Consider the following 21,721-nt stretch of genomic DNA (forward strand, 5'->3'; position numbering starts at 1 on the left):
TAGTGACAAATACTATACCTATCACTTATATTGCCATTACAGCACAACTTGCTTGTATCAGATGTAACATCACAATTGAAATCGCGGTTCTTACCGTCTCCTGTTTTTATAAAAAAACGAATAGAGGGCCTTATCGAAAGAGAATATTTGGCCAGGACGCCCGAGGATCGAAAAGTCTATATATATTTGGCCTAAACACCTAAACACCTAGCTTTACTCTAAAACAACAAAAAAAAAAACGAAAATAGCAGACGTGAATAGTAAAAAGGGTCTTAAGTAAAGAAATAGGTTCTTTGTTGTATTGTTGCATCATCTCCACATAACATATGATATTGCAATAGATATATTTACAGCTAACTTTTTCGCCATTTCTAATTTTCAGAATAGTTTCATGTTTGTACGCTAAAATTTCGATCCAAACATTTAATTTTGCTCATCAGTTATATTATTGATTTTTGTTTTGCGTAATCCCACTTTCTAAAAAAAATTCACATAGTTTTTTAACTTCCTAATAGAAGAGAAACATTAACTATTACAACAGAATACAAATAATTACTTATTACAAAAGTTGATTGAGTTTTTAGTGCAAATATCACAACTTTGTCGTCGTTTGGTGTGACTGATCTCGGTGATAGTAATTTTTGTTAAAATCTGAACGCGATGACATTTATTTAATTATAAATTAAAATGTACTCTTTACTTCTTAATTTACAAATAAGATATTATGGGTGGGCAACGCATTGTTACGAGATCAATTACGAACTTCACCTATGCGATGATAACAATATCAATAAGAACAAATGAACAACTAAATGCATGAAATCAAATGTTAGAAGTTCAGAAAGTCCAAAATCTTCATTTAATTTGGTGATTTTTTATTTGGTAATGTTTAAAATATAATGAAAGGTGTTGATGAAAATAAAATCTACTCAGACCCAAATATACTAGCTTAGGGTTTTATTTCTTTTCGCTTATTTCTCTTTTATATATTACTGGTTTTAAATGTGTTGCATTATTTACTTCGATATGGAAAATATGACTTAGTTGAAATGTGAATTAATTTAATAATGATACACTAAAATATAATTAAGACAGTATATTTTAACATTGTTGTTTTATTCTAACCAGAAAAGAAAAGAATATTTCTATAGGTGCGCTCCAAGCGCTCAAAGAAGGCATATTTGGTCTCATCGCCCTTCTTTTCCGACGGAGCGTGGGCGCAAATCAGCGATATGTTGGAGAACTTGGCTTTGATGAGGATTGTGGCGTTCATCCACCGGCGTGAATGACAGTACTCGGTGACGTAATCTCTCTCCCACCACGAATCCCACACCGAACTTGGCCACTGTAGTAAATGCCACAAGGACCTACTCGCCTCAGTCCTTGTCCCGTCCATCGCATTTCTTGGACAGCGGTGATGTCAGCCTTTACTGATATCCTTGTATCAACTGGCTAGACAGCGGCACCTTCCCAATTAAGGGACCGGACATTCTAGGTGCATTGTGCATGCCCTCAAATCGTAATCCTCATTTCGTTTGAGGAGGGAGAATGGAGTCATGAGTAGAAGTTCACGCAAGCGGAGAAAGTTCTCTGATCGCCATTCACTTGGGAGTGGCCAGAAACGATCCTTTTACATATGACTCAAGCAGCTCACGACTTCCGGTCTTTGACCAAGTATCCTCTGGGTAGCCTAAGAACATCCGTTTGAAGGCGAGCTAAAGTGAGAAGGCGAAATATCTCTATTCTGTAACTCGATTCGAAAATGTATTCTATTCGAAATTCGGGTCTAATTTATAATTATGCGAAAGTTGTACCACCCTGTGCCAGAATAAATACGTACAATTTTCGTTTTTGTTTTCTACAACTCAAGAGCTATCGTATATTTTATCCAAAATACGAATTCGAGTAAATTTTTTTCGAATCGAGTTACAGAATAGGCCCCCAAACTTTTTATTTCATATACCCACCAATAGGTGGCGCCACCAGAAACAGTTATACTTAAAAAGTTCTGTTTCTTTTGCGACAGACGTTATACTCTGTGCAACATGTTGCGTTTGGTCATGTACGTAATCTGCAGTGTAGCTAGGGCCACCGAAGGAAAATCCGTGCTCAGGTTTAAAAAGTTGCTTTATACGGTTTTGAAAATCAAACAAAATATTAAAATTTCGTTTAAGTGAAAGGTATTAGTATGGCAACAACGATATTGTATACATATAAATGGAAAGCTGTGTAGTTTTGTGTACATGCCAGCCATTGTTATGTCGCTGCCTTCTTACAAATGTTCATGTAGTAGGATTCACAACGCTATTTACAGTTTACTGTCGTGCTGCCATGTCGTGTCGCTTCCTATGTGTTCAAAGCGTCACTGTGCCCATAAGAACGTGTGAATTTTGATATTTGAGAGAGGTCGCTTGAAGTTTGTCGCGCTCTATGTGTTTAGCAAATTATAAATTATGCATTATCTTCAAATTTATACCACGTTCAAACTGACACTTAATCACCAGATTTCGGCTGTTGAGTAGTTTATCGCGCTAATCTTATAAATTTAACCAGTGTCTAGTCACTATTTGAGAAACTTTGAGGTAAAATGTTAGTTTGTGATTAGTTACTATTCACTAAACAGTCTCTAGCGTTAGTTTCAAATTTATGACCTGATAGATAGCAGATCACATAATTAAAAAGAATTATTTTTGCCATTTTGAATATACTGAATAGAGATCATCATAGATATTAATCGATTGTCGTTTTTTAATATTTTGTTAGCAACTCATACACGAAATAGTAAAATATAAATCAAATTCACATAAATTTCGTAAATATTATTAAACAAAGTCAACATATATTTTTTTATTAGTAATTATGCTTTTTGACTGTGATACGAGTATTGGCTCGTCAAAATGGTCTTGCGGTATTTTCGCTAGTTGGCGCTGAAAGCGCGTAGTTCTAGTTTTATTCGTCGCATCGGGTCATGCTATACCTTTTTGGAAAGCCATTTCACGCGCTAACATGTGTTTGATTGATTGTCTTGTTTCTTTTAAGTCGTTCGTGAGCTATAGCGTCGCAAACATGGAGCAAAATAAAGAGAAAATACGGCATATTTTACAGTACTACTACGATAAAGCCAAAAATGCATGCATTATGGACCCGATACAGTTTCCATTTCCACCGCACAACGATGGTTTCAACGTTTTCGTTCTGGTGTAGAGGTGGTCGAAGATGCGCCACGCTCTGGAAGGCCTGTCGTCGAAAATTGCGATAAAATCGCTGAATTGGTCGAAAGAGACCGGCATAGTAGCAGCCGTAGCATCGGTCAAGAGCTGGGTATAAGTCATCGAAAATTCATTTCAATTTCAATAAAAAAAAATTCAATAAAAATACCGCAAGACTTTTTTGACAACCCAATATAAAATTTAATGTTTGTTATCGACAAATTTATTTTCGTTCAAATCTATTACTTATTACAGTCACTTAATAATGACTGCCTAATAATGACTGTTTGTGACTGTCACTTACAGAATTTTATGTAAAATCGTCTCAAGTTACAAAAATTGTCTCTATTTTAAAATCTCAACTATAGAGACTTTTGACTGTATCACAGTACAGAATCGCTCGGCTAATCTACTTGAAAACTCTTTGTGCGACTCTGATTTAACACCATCTACTTGTCAGAATTGGAAATCTATTACATTACCACAGATTATTTACAGCAGAATTCTGTAATACCATGTTCAGACCGAGAATGTAAAAGATTAGCCGTGCGATTTTGTAACGTGAGACAGTCTCAAGTCTCTAAATTTGAGATTTTGAGTTAGAGAATATTTTTGAGACTTGAGATGATTTTGCTATTCTGTAGGTGACAGACACAAAATCTATTACATTCCATTATTCAGAGATGTTTTTACACTTGAATGAAAATAAATATGTCGATAACGAATATTAAATTTCCTATAGCATAGTCAAAAAACATAATTATCAATAAAAATAAAAATATATGTTGACTTTGTTTCATAATATTTACGAAATTTATGTAAAATTGATTTATTTTTGACCTTTTCGTGTTTGAGTTGCTTACAAAATATAAATAAACGACAATCGATTAATATCTATGATGATCTCTATTCAGTATATTCAAAATGGCAGACAAGAGCTCGTTTTAGTTTTGTGACCTGTTAACTACCAGGTCTTAATATTTTGAGACTAACGCTGGAGACTGTTTAGTGAATAATAACTAGTCTCAAATTGAGACTTTGCCTCAAAATGTCTCAAATAGAGACTAGAGACTGGTTACAGAATCCCGCTATTAATGTTATCAAAATATGTAAAATATTGTCATATAGTATTTTGAAATAAAAAACGTCTTTTTTTAAATATTTTCCATATAATAGAAATAATGTATGCATTTTTTGTATTTGTTAAGTCGGTTTTCAGGTAAAATTAGATTCATTGGTTTAAAAAAAAATTGTTTGTTTACATTTTTTTCCCTTTGTAGTGTCTAAATCATCTGTGATAATGTAACAGATTTCCAGTGCTGACAAGTAGATTGCGCAAAATCAGAGTCGCACAGAAAGATTTAGCGTGGATCAGTTTCAAATCATTTCAATGAAGTGATTTGGAGCTGTCATTTTTGTATGGCGGAATCTTGATAAATTTTTAAGATTAGTGGGATAATCCATTCAAGAACGTGGGATTAAGTGTCGGTCTGAACATGGTATAAGCAGTCTCTAATCACTATTTGTGACATTTTGAGGTAAACAGCTCTATTCTGAGAAAACCTCAAAACTGGTTTGTGAGGTTATTATTGCACAAATCTCACAAGAAAAAAGTTCACAAACTCACCACACTTTGCTGTCAATCAGCTGTTTTACAAAAACAAACAAAACAGAATAAAGAAATGGACAAACAAGAAAAGTAAGTAATTTCGCGAATTTATAAAATTTATTAAATTTAATTTATTATATTTTAAGGATTTCAAAATGTTGAAGAACAACCTGCAGTATTACAGCATATTATTTAAACATAAATATCTTTTTATTCGCACATGTATCAAATAATACACGCATGCATGCACATTTACAAATAAAGTCTTGTTCAAATTATTTAAAAATAAATACATATGTATATTTCTTTTTATTCATTCTCAGCAGGAAGTAAAATGTACAAAAACTGTAAGTTACATATTTATTGAAATATTTGAAATAGATAACGCCTTTGGAATATTTATTCCATTCTATTTGAATAAAATAGTTGCAAATTTCTTTAAAAATATTGAAATTAACAAAACAAACACAACCGATTGTGAACATTTGTGCTTTTAAAATCATCTCAGCATACGGAAAACCTCACAATAATGAGTCCCCAGAATAGGGCTGAAGGTCTTTAATTTGTGAATTTGTCGTTAGTCATAAAACATTGTCTCAAATTTGTGGCCTCATAGTTAGGATGTCACAAAAGTAAAAATAACTCTTGTTTGCCGTTTTAAATATACTGATATTTCACTTACAGAGATTATCATAGATATTAATCAATTGTCGGTTTTTTTATAATTTGTGAGCAAATCAAACACGAAAAGGTTAAACATAAATCAAATTCACATACGTTTCGTAAATATTCTGAAACAAAGTCAACATATATTTTTATTGGTAATTATTCTTTTTGACTATCACAAAGAAAATTTAATATTTGTTTTCGACATATTTATTTTCATTCAATTGTAAATACATCTTTAGTTACTTTCACTTGCAGAATTGCAAAAACGTCTCAAGTCACAAGCATTGTCTTTAACAATTTTAGAGACCTGTGGCTGTGGCTTGTGGCTATCACAGTATTAGACACTACAAAGAGAAAAAATGTAAACAAACTAATGAATTAAAGCAATGAATCTGAATTCACCTGAAAATCGACTTCCGTAATAAAAAAAACGCCTCCACTATTTCCATTATATGCAAAATATTTTAAAAAAGACCGCTTTTATAACAAAATACTATATAACAATGTTTTCTTTTAATAAATATTAAACGATGTGAATTCTTGAATGACAAAAACATTTGTTTAATCATCTGTCCAACGGGCCAGATTAGTGAAGAGATTAAATGTAATCTAATCACTTAAAATTTTTGGTGGGAACATAGTATTAGGAATAAATTTGGAAAATCTGGGATATGTGCGAAATTCAATTTATTCCTAATAGTTGATTGTATGTTTTTTATGTACAAGTACATTCCACATATGCACACATACATTTGCAAGTGACTATTTGCGGAACACTGTTTCCATTAGGGTGTGAACGTGAAAATGATTTTCCTTTTTGATTGCGATTACTCCGCCTTTTCATACAATATTCGTTATTCTACTTATTATTAAATTTAATTTACATATCTTTATAATACTTATTTACCTTTGAGCACTATTTTGCAGTTTCAAAGCACAACTGAGTTAAATTAATAAATTTGCTATTGTAATATACATATGTATATATATAATTTTTATATGAAAATGTGCATATATAAAGGATTAATTTCTGACTTGATATTAGAGGTTACCGGTAGTCTACCGTTTATGATGATTTATGACATTTTTACGAAAGAGGAAATAATAAAAACCAAAATATCATTCCTTGATTAAGTTCGAAAGTTTAAACATATATGTATGTATATTTTAAAGAGTGAATCATTAGAGTATTTATAAATTTTATTTTCTACCCTCATGTGCAAACATATTTATCAAAAGGCTTATATATGTACACCCGTACATGTTAGGAATGTTTGCCAATTACCAGTTTCATCTACAATAAAAGCCACACCGTTAATATTATAAAGAAAAACTCAGGTTAGAAAGCTATTAGTATTGGTACTGTCCAATGCACAAATTAAGGTACAATTCAAGTATGAAACACGCTTAACGACATTCGTTCACAGTCGTTTTTAATTCGTTCAGAAGCAACAATTTGACTTGGAATTGAGTGTCACGCATACATTGTGTATGCCAAAAAAAAAAAGAAAAAATTAATAAAAAAGCGTAAATACGACAAAATCTAAAAAAAAAAAACAAATGAACACCAAAAATTAGTATATAAAAAAATTTTATTTGGATAACATTTAAAAACTCAACTTGCCAAACAGATAAACAACAAATTGAATATTACAAAAATTGGCATTGGGAAGGATTAACATTCTGAATCATTCCATATGAATCAAAATCTTAGTAAAAGTACCAATATGAGTGGCAGACTCAAGAATTCAACTCCTCAAACCCCCAACATATGTCCGCAAGTTCGTAGCCGACCACGTAACCGCCAATTTCGTTTAATGTCGACATCAGCAAATGAAGAGGAATTATCTTCCAACTCACCGCCCACTATTCTTAACATAGTAGTACCAAGTCATATAGGCAGTGAAACGTCGGTTGTAAGTGCTGGTTTAAATGCAGCATCGTTAAATGTGGTCGCAAAGTCATCGGCGCCATTTGTGCCGTCGCCAATGTTAGATTCGAACGCGTACTATGAGAATTCTCAACATCCCCAATATGATTCGTGGCTTGAAGAGTCTAATTCAATCATTAAATCGTCCACAAAAAAGTGCCAGCCAAAATCTACCAAAACTGAAAAATCGTTTTCTAAGGAGCACCACTTTGAATCTCAACAATCAGCTACAATCTGTTATCCTTTTAAACCCCTACAACATGACGTAAGCTATTTGAAGCAGCGTCTTGTCAAGTACCGTGCTGAAACAGAAAGTTGTGGAGATGCAGCTAAATTGAATGGGCAATTAAATGAAATATTTATTCGACGCTTGGTAGACATTGAAAATATGGCGAAAGGTGATACGGATGTAAGTAAGCGAATAAATGTTTCAAGTTCATACTTCAAATGTATGTATGTATTTGAAAGTATGAACTTGTGCAACGATTTATTTTATTTGGCTTCAATGATTTTATACAATTATCTACACAAAACACAGCTGTACATATAGAATGTATGTAACTCAAATTAAAATGTGATTTTGTATGATTATTTCTTTCGCCATGTCAGTTATGAGGTGCACTAGTAGTAGTAGTATGGAAATGGGATAGTTGTTTGGCTAGTTGGGCCTGAGTTTTTCAGTAGTTGGAGCTTAGTATTCGCACATATGTATGTATATACTCACAAGGATTACCTAGATCTTGATTTTAGTCATCAATTTAAATGAATAATAATACCTATGATTGATAGGTGGGTAATGTTTTTATTTTTCGCATATTAGGGCGTAATTAATTAACAATGCTTACGAGTACACAAACTAGTTATATCAATTCTGGTCAACAGTGTTCATGGTTTGGATTCTGTTTCGTGATACAAAAATTATAATAAACATGCAATGAAAGGAGAAAGAAAGAATACTCAAAATACACACGACACAAGGAAGAGAATGTCCATTCCAGACAGAAATGAGTCTTACATTTGTATAAACATATCACATTCTTAATTTAGATTTTTATTTGGTTTATTTTAAGTAATGTTATGATACCACATGGACAGAGAAAGCGGAAAAGTTACTTAAATTAGAATTACTTTCATAAATCTGATTATTGCCATTAAGGAGGAAAACTTATCAAAAAATTGTATTAACTTTTATTTTCAAAAGATCAAGCTTGTAACTTATCAGGAATGGGTGGATATGCTAATGCAAATCAACGAAGTTATCATTGGTAATATGACAGATTTAGAGAGCGAGGTTGCAGAGAAGCTAGAATGCATGAAACGTCGGATTCAATCCAGCTGTAGTCAAACCAGCAATAATGAACATAAATATCGTCAGGACATTTGTTCGCTAATGAAACTCATAAAAAACGCATATCATCACGATAACTGGGATATTGAGGGGCTTGAATTTCAGACTGTAAATCTACCTGAAATTTTGGGCACGAGAAATACCACTGTAAGATGTACTTATATATAAATAATTTCATAACAACGTAATTCTATTAATTATAGTGTTCGGACCTGCAACAACCAAATATTATGACGGTGAGTGGATATTTGTATTTTAATATTATATTTTAAAGTTAAATGGTTGAAATTACGAGACATACCATAGGTTTTCGTCCGATGGCTAATAGTTGAGAATTTCGTCATTATCCACTAACATAACATTTCAAATATATGTATATAGTACAAATTTCTTCTAAGTAATAAAAAAATGGCGCCAAACATGTGTATGTTTGTATTATCAAAAAATAAGAAAGGGATAAAAAAAGAAAGAAGAGGTATTTAGACAATAAGTAAATTTAGTTGTTATAGGTTTAAATTTGTAGGCATGCTTCCAATAAGAAAATGAATTTATGCTAGTACACCAAGATAAGTTAAAATAAGCGTCCGTTTTACGCATTTATGTATGTTCAATCGTATATATATGTGTATATTGTGACAAAAAATTACCCGAAAATTGTAAATAAAACGGATTTTCCCAGTCCTAGAAACACTTTTTATGAGCACTTTTGGTATGGCCTTTAGCTCCTTCTTCGAATTTTGTTTTATCTCTTCGTTCGACTGAAAACGGGGGTTGATCGATGGCATTCATTGCGTTTTTGGCTTTAAATTCGGTTTTTGGAAAATTTCAGCTTTGTCCGGACGAGTCGAGCAAGAACGCGTTTCGTATCCAAAATATCCACCAAAATTACTGGCGAGAGATGTCGTGCTCTCTTACCATCGCCTAACACTTATCTAACGATTACAACATCCTTCACTTTTTATTATTATTATCAGTTGAAGAGGTTGTCCAGAACGAGGCATGTCTTCAACAATCTTTCGACCGTTTTTGAAGACTTTGTACCACTTGTGAGCTTGTGTTTTTGATAAAACTGAATCATCATAAATATTCGCTACAATAACGCACGCGAAATTTGATTATAAATAGATACAAAATTTGATGACAAAATGCGTCCATTATTTTCATTAAATGGAAAGTATATAAAATAAGACGACTTTTTTTTAACAAAATACGATATATCAATGCTCTCTCTTAATTAATATTAAACGATGTGAATTTTTAATGTTAAAAACATCAGTTTAAAATTCTATAACTACAGTAAGGACAGTCCAAATTAGTGTATAAATTAAATGTAATCTAATTACTTAAAATTTTTGGTCGGAACATGCTGTAAGTGTTGCGCACCCATGTTATCTATGTAGCAGGTTCACCCAAACTCTGCGCGACCAGAATAATACAACCTAGAAGCAAGACAATGTAAGTAATTGGTATTTCCTACCTTAAAGCAGAAATATTTTCGGTATAATTTCGATCTGGTCATTCAAGTCATTCCAATTGCAAAGATTTAAAACTTACCAGATCCAGTCAACTATCAAAGTTTGGTAGGTGAGCGGTTCTCACATTTCTAGTGACAGGAGCGTTGGGCATCTCTTTATCTCTGAATTTAACAAAACTAGAATTATGCGAGCGAACACTGCGTATCTGTAGAGATAAGATAAAATTCCTGACTATAATCGACGCTCGGCAGTGCGTTCGATTGTGTTGGGTTATCTATGGCCGTTAACTATAGTCAACGTTCCTACCGAAGTAGTTAATCAACAAGGCAGTTTTTTTGGACACACAAGATGGTGTGGTGGTATGCCGGAAGGCATATCGCAATAGAAAATCGCATTGTCTGATGCATCGCCAGGCATTGTGGCTCCTTTATTCATGTTACTGTTTCATTTGTTGTGAATGTAACGGGTGATTTTTTTGAGGTTAGGATTTTCATGCATTAGTATTTGACAGATCACGTGGGATTTCAGACATGGTGTCAAAGAGAAAGATGCTCAGTATGCTTTGACATTTCATCATGAATAGACTTACTAACGAGCAACGCTTGCAAATCATTGAATTTTATTACCAAAATCAGTGTTCGGTTCGAAATGTGTTTCGCGCTTTAATTTTGTTCAGCGATGAGGCTCATTTCTGGTTGAATGGCTACGTAAATAAGCAAAATTGCCGCATTCGGGGTGAAGAGCAACCAGAAGCCGTTCAAGAACTGCCCATGCATCCCGAAAAATGCACTGTTTGGTGTGCTTTGTACGCTGGTGGAATCATTGGACCGTATTTTTTCAAAGATGCTGTTGGACGCAACGTTACGGTGAATGGCGATCGCTATCGTTCGATGCTAACAAACTTTTTGTTGCCAAAAATGGAAGAACTGAACTTGGTTGACATGTGGTTTCAACAAGATGGCGCTACATGCCACACAGCTCGCGATTCTATGGCCATTTTGAGGGAAAACTTCGGACAACAATTCATCTCAAGAAATGGACCCGTAAGTTGGCCACCAAGATCATGCGATTTAACGCCTTTAGACTATTTTTTGTGGGGCTACGTCAAGTCTAAAGTCTACAGAAATAAGCCAGCAACTATTCCAGCTTTGGAAGACAACATTTCCGAAGAAATTCGGGCTATTCCGGCCGAAATGCTCGAAAAAGTTGCCCAAAATTGGACTTTCCGAATGGACCACCTAAGACGCAGCCGCGGTCAACATTTAAATGAAATTATCTTCAAAAAGTAAATGTCATGAACCAATCTAACGTTTCAAATAAAGAACCGATGAGATTTTATGCGTTTTTTTTTTTTAAAAAGTTATCAAGCTCTTAAAAAATCACCCTTTACATATGTGCGTCGTACGACCATCAACTAACAAAGTTGAGAAAAAGTTCTATCGTAATTTAAGATGAGTGCACGCAACAAAAATATGATGCCAGTCCCATTTCGTGCTAGCCTAGGCGCGGGATTAAACGTAGTACTTTTATAAAAAAAATGTCGAGACATCAAAGATGTTCGTAATATTTCATTCACCTTTAAATCAATCTGTATGTATCTAATATTTTGGCTGCACGAGAACATAGCTAGTATTCATAGCTTTTGTACATATTAAAATGTGCATATTTGTATGTATGTACATACATATTATTTAACTATACTTATATTGTTACATATTATGCGATAATGTTATTTAGCACTTTATTTATTTCTTTACATAAGGCTTATAAAATAACTAAACGTGTATTTTTATTTACAGCTAGAATGCGGCGAAGATGATCGAGACTCCCCCAATAGGGTGCGTAGGCGCAGTATTTTTTAAGCTTCTTCGTTTTTTATATGTTTATAAATTATAAAAATACATAATTTTCAAGTGATATTATTTCAATTCTTGCTTATTAAACGTATTTTGTATAACCTTACTTATTGTAAAATACATATGTACATATGTATGTCAATACATCTGTAAATATATCGTTTTTCTCAAACTATTTGCAGTGTTGTCTTAAAGAGTCCGAGTGCGTTTTGCAAAATGTAAGTATGTTAATCGCACTTCAAAATAGCAAACAAATTACAAATTATGCATTTTCAGGTTATATTTGATCCGCCTGATGTTAGGGTGAGTGACATATTTAATAATTTTTATATATAAGTATATGTATATATGCAGATAATTTAAAAAACATTTTGAGGTGTCAATTGAAAACCAAAAGAGACTCAATTGATTTATTTTTTTAAAGTAATAACATTAAAGCATTTACATCAATTTTGTGGGAAAATGTGGTTCTTTTTATTAATAAAATGTCGTATTCCCTTTACTCCGTTTTGAATTTACTTTTTCATTATTATAAAAATAATAATTATTATTATTATAATTTGAAGTAAAATGACGAATGGGAATTTCATTATTTTCAAAACTAAACTTCAAGTACAATCCGAAGGGTTTTGATACCGTCAATAATATTTCGCATTTCTTCGTAAGCAAAATTCCCACGGCACTGAATTGCTTATTATAATACTTGTTAATGTAAACCATAAAATGGAATACAAGGTTAAAGATCCTGGCGTCATTGAACCAACATCATCATAATTACTGTCAGACGAATATGAAAAACAAAAATATGTTATTCACGTTATGGCTTTTTTTCGTTCGATTATTTTATATATCTCTATTAAGAGATTTAATTTCAAAATAATTTCGAAATCTAAGAAACAAACGTTTAATATTGTCAATGCATTCTAGGTAATTTTACAAAAATTTCAATCAAAAACTCTAAGATTAATTACAAACGCCCCTTGGTTCACAACAAATAAAGCCATTCATTCAGATCTTAATAAGCCTTTTGTTAAAACTGAGATTAAAAGATTTTGTACAGCATATTTACACAGAATCAGTTATCATGACAATCCTTTGGCAAACATGTTATTAGTCAATGATAGCAATGAAATTAGAAAACTCAAAAGACAACTTATTCTAGATCTCCCATTTAGGAATTAAGTACAAAATAATAATTATTATTATAATTTGAAGTAAAATGACGAATGGGAATTTCATTATTTTTAAAACTAAACCTGAAGTACAATCCGAAGGGTTTTTATACCGTCAATAATGTTTCGCATTTCTTCGTAAACAAAATTCCCACTGCACTGAATTGCTTATTATAATACTTGTTAATGTAAACCACAAATTGGAATACAAGGTTAAAAAATCCTGACGTCATTGAACCAACATCATCATAATTACTGTCGGACGAATGTGAAAAACAAAAATATGTTATTCATGTTATTGCTTTTTTTAGTTTGTTCGATTATTTTATATATTTATTATTAAATTTCTACTTTGATATGTAGATTGTATATTATTATTGATATCACTGGACATTTTGTTACCTAATTTCCTTATTATTTTTAAAATAGATTGCAAATAAAACATATTTAAACAAAAAAAACATAAGTTTGTATGTAAACTGTACCTAATCTGAAATGAATGGCTTCTTTGAAATCATCCGCTTTAAAGTGCTTATACGAAATTCTGCAAATTTGTCACAAAAAATAACAAAAATATTGTTAAATCATAATTTGGGGAGCTAAAAAAATACATTTTTGAAACTATGTAATTAATACTGTGTACTTATACGCAAATTAAAAAAAAAATAAATAATTAACCTTTTGTACATACATAAATACATAGGTATTTCTGTGATATACTATCCTCTTAGCCATGTTAGTTGGTTTCGACTTTCATTTAACAAATTTGTGCAAAATTAATTTTTTTTTCACATCAATTACACACATTTAATCCACACTCTTGTGTACAATTACCCACGACGTACTTCTTTCTCGTTACGAATTTTTAAACGCGATTTTTGAAAAATTGAAGCATTTACCTCTTCTGAAACGCGCTTGGATATATCAAAATATCTATAGAAATCGGTTTTGTTTTAACTTTTTTATAAACAATGCGATCCCTCTATAAATTAACCACTTTTTTAACCGATTTGACGTTTTTAAGGGGCACACCTAGTGTAATGGCCTAAAAAAAAGGTGATTTTTGGGATTATTTATTAAAAAAAATACTTTATCAATTATTTCAAAATTTTAAGAATAGATTTATACATGTTTCAAGAATATACAGTGAAATTTTTGAAGAAACAAATTAAATATATTTTAAGTTATAGTCGAAAGAAGGTCCTTCACTGCTGCGGTGATTCCGGCCTTCTCCGTTGATGAAATCTAAAAAAAAACTCGTTAAACTAGATAATATTGTCTGTACAATGACCTACGATAAAAAAATCAAAAATTGTCAATTGGCGGCGTTTTAAAAAAATAGTCGAATTTTACCCAATATTTTGGTCGTTTTTGGCCTGCCAAAATTCGATTTTTTGATCAGATCAAAAATCGATAGGTCATTGCGCGGAGAACTATATAGAGAAGATGCAAAAAAAATTTAATAGCGATCGGGTCATTTGTCTCCTAGTAATCACTCCAGCAAATTCGAAAAATGTTGTTTCGAGAAAAACGCGTTTAAAGATGAAGTGATTGTTATCTAACTGCCCAGCGGCTACTCTTTTAAATGGCTGTAACTCAAAAACTGTTTCAGATATCGATTTGAAATTTTAGTACGTTATTTTTAAATGTACATATATCTATCGAAATATGAAAAAACAAATAAAAATCGATTGTTTGAAAATTTCACACTAGGTGTGCCCCTTAAAAATGTCATTAGGCATTAGCGTTTCTAGGTATATGCCCGCTTGCAGTCCACACAGGTTGGTTACCGCATCTCAGTTAAACTTGTTCACGTTGGCCGGGGTGTTCCACTCGGACGCAGGAGTATGGTAGGTGAAATGTAGCTGGATACTCAGTTTAACTACCACACCCCCCTTACAACCAGTACAGCAAATCCCAAGTATGGGCACAGTAGTAATTTCATATATGTATCGCACTCTAAGACATACCTTTATGTCACCGACCTGTATAAGCTCTTTGCTTTATTGAAAATTGTCAGCGTTTTGAAGACCTTAATTCATATAAAAATGGGCTTTATATGTATATCTAATAGATGATTTCGGATTCCTCCAATACTTTGCTTCATTTCAATTCACACATCTGGACTTTCACGTAATTCCTGATTGTAGCCAAACTGTCATAACACATGCAACAGACGATATTTATAATTACTACTAATGCCCCCGTCACGATGTAAAAATCGTGCTTGGCGACTTCAACGCCAGGGTGGGCAAAGAAGGTATCTTTGGTACTACGGTCGGTAAATTCAGCCTCCACGAGGAAACGAGGTTGAGGCTGATCGACTTCGCCGGGGCCCGAAATATGGTTATCTGTAGTACTATATTCCAGCATAAGAAGATCCATCAAGCTACCTGGCTGTCTCCGGATCGAAAAACTACCAACCAGATCGATCATGTTGTGATAGACGGAAGACACGTCTCCAGTGTTTCAGATGTGCGTGCGCTACGAGGTCCTAACATCGACTCGGACCACTATATTGTTGCAGCCAAAATTCGCACCCGCCTCTGTGCAGCAAAAAAACGCACGCCAACAAACACAAGGAAGGTTCGACGTCGAGAAGCTGCAATCACAACAGACAGCAGAAAGATTTTCCACTCGGCTTGCACTCCTGCTCTCTGAGAGCACTTGTCAACAACTCGGTATAAGAAAACTGTGGGACGGCATTTCAAACTCCTTACGTACAGCTGCAACCGAAACCATTGGTTTTCGGAAAGTGCAAAAGAACAGCTGGTATGACGAGGAGTGCCGTGTCGCAGCGGAGAGAAAACAGGCTGCCTACCTCGCAACGTTACGATCGACCACAACACGTGCGGGATGGGATAGATACCAAGAATTGAAAAGGGAAGCGAGACGCATTTGCAGACAGAAGAAGAAAGAGGCCGAAATGCGTGAGTACGAACAGCTCGATAAGCTGGCCGACAGGGGTAATGCTCGAAAATTCTACGAAAAGATGCGGCGGCTTACAGAAGGTTTCAAGACCGGAGCATACTCCTGTAGAACCCCCAAAGGTGATCTAGCCACCGATGACCAGAGCATACTTAAATTATGGAGGGAACACTTCTCCAGCCTGCTGAATGGCAGTGAACGCACAACACCAGGAGAAGGCGAACCCGATACCCCAATCAATGATGATGGAGCAGACGTTCCATTGCCCGATCATGAAGAAGTTCAAATAGCAATTGCCCGCCTGAAAAACAACAAAGCGGCAGGGGCCGATGGATTGCCGGCCGAGCTATTCGGCTCGGCGAAGAACTGATAAGGAGCATGCATCAGCATCTTTGTAAAATATGGTCGGACGAAAGCATGCCCAACGATTGGAATTTAAGTGTGCTCTGCCCAATCCATAAAAAAGGAGACCCCACAATCTGCGCCAACTACCGTGGGATTAGCCTCCTTAACATCGCATATAAGGTTCTGTCGAGCGTATTGTGTGAAAGATTAAAGCCCACCGTCAACAAACTGATTGGACCTTATCAGTGTGGCTTCAGACCTGGAAAATCAACAACCGACCAGATATTCACCATGCGCCAAATCTTGGAAAAGACCCGTGAAAGGTGAATCGACACTCACCACCTATTCGTCGATTTCAAAGCTGCTTTCGACAGCACGAAAAGGAGCTGCCGATGTCTGAATTTGGTATCCCCGCAAAACTAATACGGCTGTGTAAACTGACGTTGAGCAACACGAAAAGCTCCGTCAGCATCGGGAAGAACCTCTCCGAGCCGTTCGATACCAAACGAGGTTTCAGACAAGGTGATTCCCTATCGTGCGACTTTTTCAACCTGCTTCTGGAGAAAATAGTTCGAGCTGCAGAACTCAACAGAGAAGGTACCATTTTCTAAAAGAGTGTACAACTGCTGGCGGCCTCAACACCCGCGCCATTAGTTCTGCTTTCTCCAGACTGGACAAGGAAGCAAAAGAAATGGGTCTGGCAGTGAACGAAGGCAAGACGAAATACTCCTGTCATCAAACAATCAGTCGTCGCACTCGCGACTTGGCACTCACGTCACTGTTGACAGTCATAACTTTGAAGTTGTAGATAATTTCGTCTATCTTGGAACCAGCGTAAACACCACCAACAATGTCAGCCTAGAAATCCAACGCAGGATAACTCTTGCCAACAGGTGCTACTTCGGACTAAGTAGGCGATTGAGAAGCAAAGTCCTCTCCCGACAAACAAAAACCAAACTCTATAAGTCACTCATAATTCCCGTCCTGCTATATGGTGCAGAGGCCTGGACGATGTCAACAACAGATGAGTCGACGTTGCGAGTTTTCGAGAGAAAAGTTCTGCGAAAGATTTATGGTCCTTTGCGCGTTGGCCACGGCGAATATCGCATTCGATGGAACGATGAGCTGTACGAGATATACGACGACATTGACATAGTTCAGCAAATTAAAAGACAGCGGCTACGCTGGCTAGGTCATGTTGTCCGGATGGACGAAAACACTCCAGCTCTGAAAGTATTCGACGCAGTACCCGTCGCGGGAAGCAGAGGAAGAGGAAGACCTCCACTCCGTTGGAAGGACCAAGTGGAGAAGGACCTGGCCTCGCTTGGAATATCCAATTGGCGCCACGTTGCGAAAAGAAGAAACGACTGGCGTGCGGTTGTTAACCTTCACAGGTGCATTTCTGTTAGTAACTATGTGTTCAGTTTGTATGGAAGCTATTATATATGCAATAGTAATCCGTTCTGAACAATTTTTTGGAGATTATATTGTTACCTTATGCAGTAATCCATGCCAAATTTCGTGAAGATACCACGTCAAATGCGAAAGTTTTCGATACAAGCCCTTGATTCCGATCATTCAGTTTGTTTGTATGACACCTATATGCTATAGTTAACCGATCTGAACAAGTTCTTCGGGGTTACATTGTTGTCTTAAAAAATAATCCATACAAGAACTTGATTCCGATCGTTCAGTGCTATGTTATAGTGGTCCGATATCGACAGTTCCGACAAATGAGCAGCTTCTTGAAGAGAAAATGACGTTTGCAAAATTTCAAAAAAATATCTTAAAAACTGAGGGACTAGTTCGTATATATACAGACAGGCGGACATGGGTAAATCGACTCAGCTCGACATACTGATCATTTATATATGTATGCGTCGGAGACCCTACGCTTCCTTCTAGGTGTTACAAACTGCGTGACAAACTTAATATACCCTGTTCAGGATATAAATATTGCTGATATAGAAAATTCTAACTAAATCTCTCTAATGTAAGCACAATCAGAAAACACTGAAAGAGCAAATGAATTTAAATTTCTCCGATATTAAATGTTAAATTTTACGTTAACTGAACATAAAGTAAAAACCAAGAAAATTTTGTTATACCATTCATATTCGCGTATTGTATATTTGAAATTTTAACTTACATGTACTATTTAACTATAAAATCCTCTCTTTTCAGGGTGGAGAAAATGATCAACATGTAAATATGTTGGATTAAAACTTGTACAAAGCTATTATATTTTTATAATTTAAATTTCAGTCGAGCTGCGTCGCCAGTTGCGCTAATACCTGCAAACTAAACGAAAACGTGGTGAGTACATACAAGTGTCAATTATGATCAAATATTTATATATGTACAAAGATACGTTTTATTTAGTATGTATATATTGTACATATGTATCTGTATCTAAAGAATTGCCGAAAAGCTTTTCTAACTCTTTTAACTAGCTTACATTTTTCTTCATGTGTTGGCATACTTGCAATAAGCAAAACAATTTTTTAGTCGCGAATTAAATGTTTGAAGTGAGTCGGTCGGGATTTTAGTGACTGCCATTTAAGACAGTTATTCTTTGAAATTAAACGAAGTGGCATAAATTGGTTATCAGTCTTCTTTACGGTATACCCATTACCAACGTATCCGTTACTTAATTTTCTACAATTTTTATTGTTAGTGGTGCTATGATTGCAGTGACTTTTGTTTCCATAACCAGCGTAGGCATTTCAAGTAATTGGTTTTCATTTACTAATAAATGTCTGTAAATGTTGTGATACGATTTTGATAATCTTGTAACATTTTGTTTCAGAGTATAGTAATCTTGTTCACTTAACGGTTGTTTGTATCACCTAAAACTTATCGAAATAGATATAGAGATATACTATACATATGTATATATATACATACATACATATACAAGTATAAATGATCTGACTGATGAGACAAGTTGGAAGTTAAGATATCTTGCTGAAACTTGGTAAACACGTTCTTTGGCACTTAAATGGGCGTAATCTGCTGCGCCCACAAAACACTATTAATCGAAAACATATAAATTGCTATAACATAGCCGAAAACAAAGAAGCAAAACTTTACTTTGGACATGTCTGATTGGAAAATTCCTAAAAACTATTGCATTTTAATGTATACGTACTTATTTTGTAAATAGAAGAATTCGGTTTTGTTAAAAACTACTAAAAATCCGGTAAATTAATCACTATCCCCTCAGAGACATTAAATTTTACATCAGGGATGGTATTAAAGAGCTTTATAGGAGCCAGTGTCTAAACTGGACAATGAGATACTGCTCACTGATGAAATCATATATTTAAGGACCTGCCATATCGATTTGACACACATTTGGTGAGTAACGACAGGTATGCGAAAATAAGCGAAATCGGAACGCAACTACGCCTCCTTTCCAGATAACATGACTGGCGTTTTACCGAAAATATCGGTCAATATGTTCGATATATAATTGAACTTCTGAGAGAGTCCCTTCCTTATAATAAAATGTGCGTATGTCAAAGATGGGTTGAATTGGGTCAATAGTTCATTTAGCCGCCATATACTTAATTTTAAAGATTTTCAAACTGCCATTTGACATTACATCACACACATATATTGGCTAATATATGTGTTATTTTAATAAAAATTAGAAAGCGTGTTTTCTAATAGCAAAATAGATAAAATCTAGTGTGTCCTAGCCCCATATAACTGACATTCATGATTTTGAAACTTCCGGTTGATTTTACTTTACCATCTGTAAATTGGTGATGGTATGTGAGTTACCCTAATGCAACTCAGAAGCATCTTCTTGTGTTAATAATATTTATGTTGTACTGCCAAAATTAGAGAAAATCAGGTCAATACTGCCCTTTTCTCCTATATACCTAATAAAAGATTTGTAAACCTTCCGAAGACTTTAAACCGTATATACTTATCAGTCAACATGTAAGAGATCTTAGTCTTAAACTAACTAACTATGTAATTATTGATATATGTATGTACATTAAGGTGGGCCAAAAATAGTTTTTATTTTTATTTTTCTTAGTTACCATGAAAACCTCATCCGACATGACTAAAAACAAATTCTGGTAAGACCTGAGCTCTTAATATTAATATTAAGAGGTGCCTCATCGACATTTTCGATTTCCCATATAAATAACACAGGAAATTTTGTTTATTTTGTTTGGACTTTTAATGTACACAAACAAATAATTGGTAAGCGAGAATCAACACTTATTCTTAAAGGAAATTTACCGATCTACAAAAAAGGTCTAGAACATTTTTTGGCTGAGTCAACTCATTCAAAGTTATTCGTAGTTAAAGGCCAACAAAAAATTATAAAAAATGATTTCCTCAATTTTTCATCTTATATTACAAATTGATGGCTAATAAACATAACAAATCATATTTTTCGTAAAACTTATCGAGTGTTTAGCGATGTAACCATAGAATTTTTACAAAATATCGATAATCGTTTAATAAAATCAATTTTTTAAGTACTTAATTTAAACAAAAACTTTGAACTCTACTCTGTGTGAGCGATGACTTAGAAACATTAATCGTAATTATTATCTGGGTATTCACCTATACAGAAGGCTCACGTGGAGAAAACACATCTCTAGTAAAATAACATGTATGAAGATTAGAGCTGCAAATTTAAATTGGCTTTTAAATAAAAACTCAAAACTTAGCCTAGACAACAAAGTGCTTTTATATAATGCAGTCATAAAGCCGATTTGGATGTATGGCATTCAACTGTGGGGTACGACCTGTGCAACTAATATTGATATATTACAAAGGTTTCAATCGAAAATGCTTAGAACAATCACGTGTTCACCATGGTACATGCGTAACAAAAATATCCATAAAGACCTTGGTATCCCTATGTAAAGAAAGAAGTAGAAGACAGCAGAATTAAATATATATCTAAGCTCTGAGATCACCCAAACTCTTGGCTAATGCTTTGGTACATTCCGGTGATCAAACACGATTTAAAAGAAGAGATATTCCTGCGTATTAAAGAGCGACGCATCACCAAAACAGCTCAATCACTTGCTTGAGCCTGTCTAGATTTAAGATTTTATAACTTATTGTTAGGCTTTCAAAACAAAAAGCAGATCCAATAAATAAAATAATTAAAAAAATATAGGTGTCGCTAAGATCGATAGTTACAA

General features: G+C 34.2%; 2 protein-coding genes across 16 annotated transcripts in view; both read left to right on the forward strand.

The window, feature by feature from the left end:
* LOC105225992 (cullin-3) overlaps positions 1–1,105 on the forward strand; it is a 33,907-nt gene extending 32,802 nt beyond the window's left edge. For all 5 annotated transcript variants that reach the window (XM_049450108.1, XM_011204703.4, XM_049450095.1 and 2 more), the window contains one exon: positions 43–1,105. In XM_049450108.1, the coding sequence (XP_049306065.1) occupies positions 43–195 (153 nt within the window). In that variant the 3' untranslated portion in view covers positions 196–1,105. The remainder of the gene's footprint in view (positions 1–42) is intronic.
* A 5,554-nt stretch (positions 1,106–6,659) lies between these two features.
* LOC105225977 (polyamine-modulated factor 1-binding protein 1) overlaps positions 6,660–21,721 on the forward strand; it is a 306,375-nt gene continuing 291,313 nt past the window's right edge. For 3 of the 11 annotated variants that reach the window (XR_007421876.1, XR_007421875.1, XM_049449921.1), the window contains exons 1-8: positions 6,755–7,826; positions 8,619–8,912; positions 8,969–9,001; positions 12,040–12,078; positions 12,279–12,314; positions 12,373–12,399; positions 18,726–18,746; positions 18,807–18,857. Coding sequence is in view for 8 of the 11 variants with exons in the window: in XM_049449921.1 (XP_049305878.1) it covers positions 7,185–7,826; positions 8,619–8,912; positions 8,969–9,001; positions 12,040–12,078; positions 12,279–12,314; positions 12,373–12,399; positions 18,726–18,746; positions 18,807–18,857 (1,143 nt within the window). In the remaining 3 variants the exon portion in view is untranslated. Of the gene's footprint in view, positions 7,827–8,618; positions 8,913–8,968; positions 9,002–12,039; positions 12,079–12,278; positions 12,315–12,372; positions 12,400–18,725; positions 18,747–18,806; positions 18,858–21,721 lie in introns of all 11 variants that reach the window. The other 8 variants (XM_049449882.1, XM_049449891.1, XM_049449950.1 and 5 more) reach the window with 7 other exon arrangements.

The sequence above is a fragment of the Bactrocera dorsalis genome, chromosome 1 (assembly GCF_023373825.1).
Source record: "Bactrocera dorsalis isolate Fly_Bdor chromosome 1, ASM2337382v1, whole genome shotgun sequence".
Taxonomy (NCBI): domain Eukaryota; kingdom Metazoa; phylum Arthropoda; class Insecta; order Diptera; family Tephritidae; genus Bactrocera; species Bactrocera dorsalis.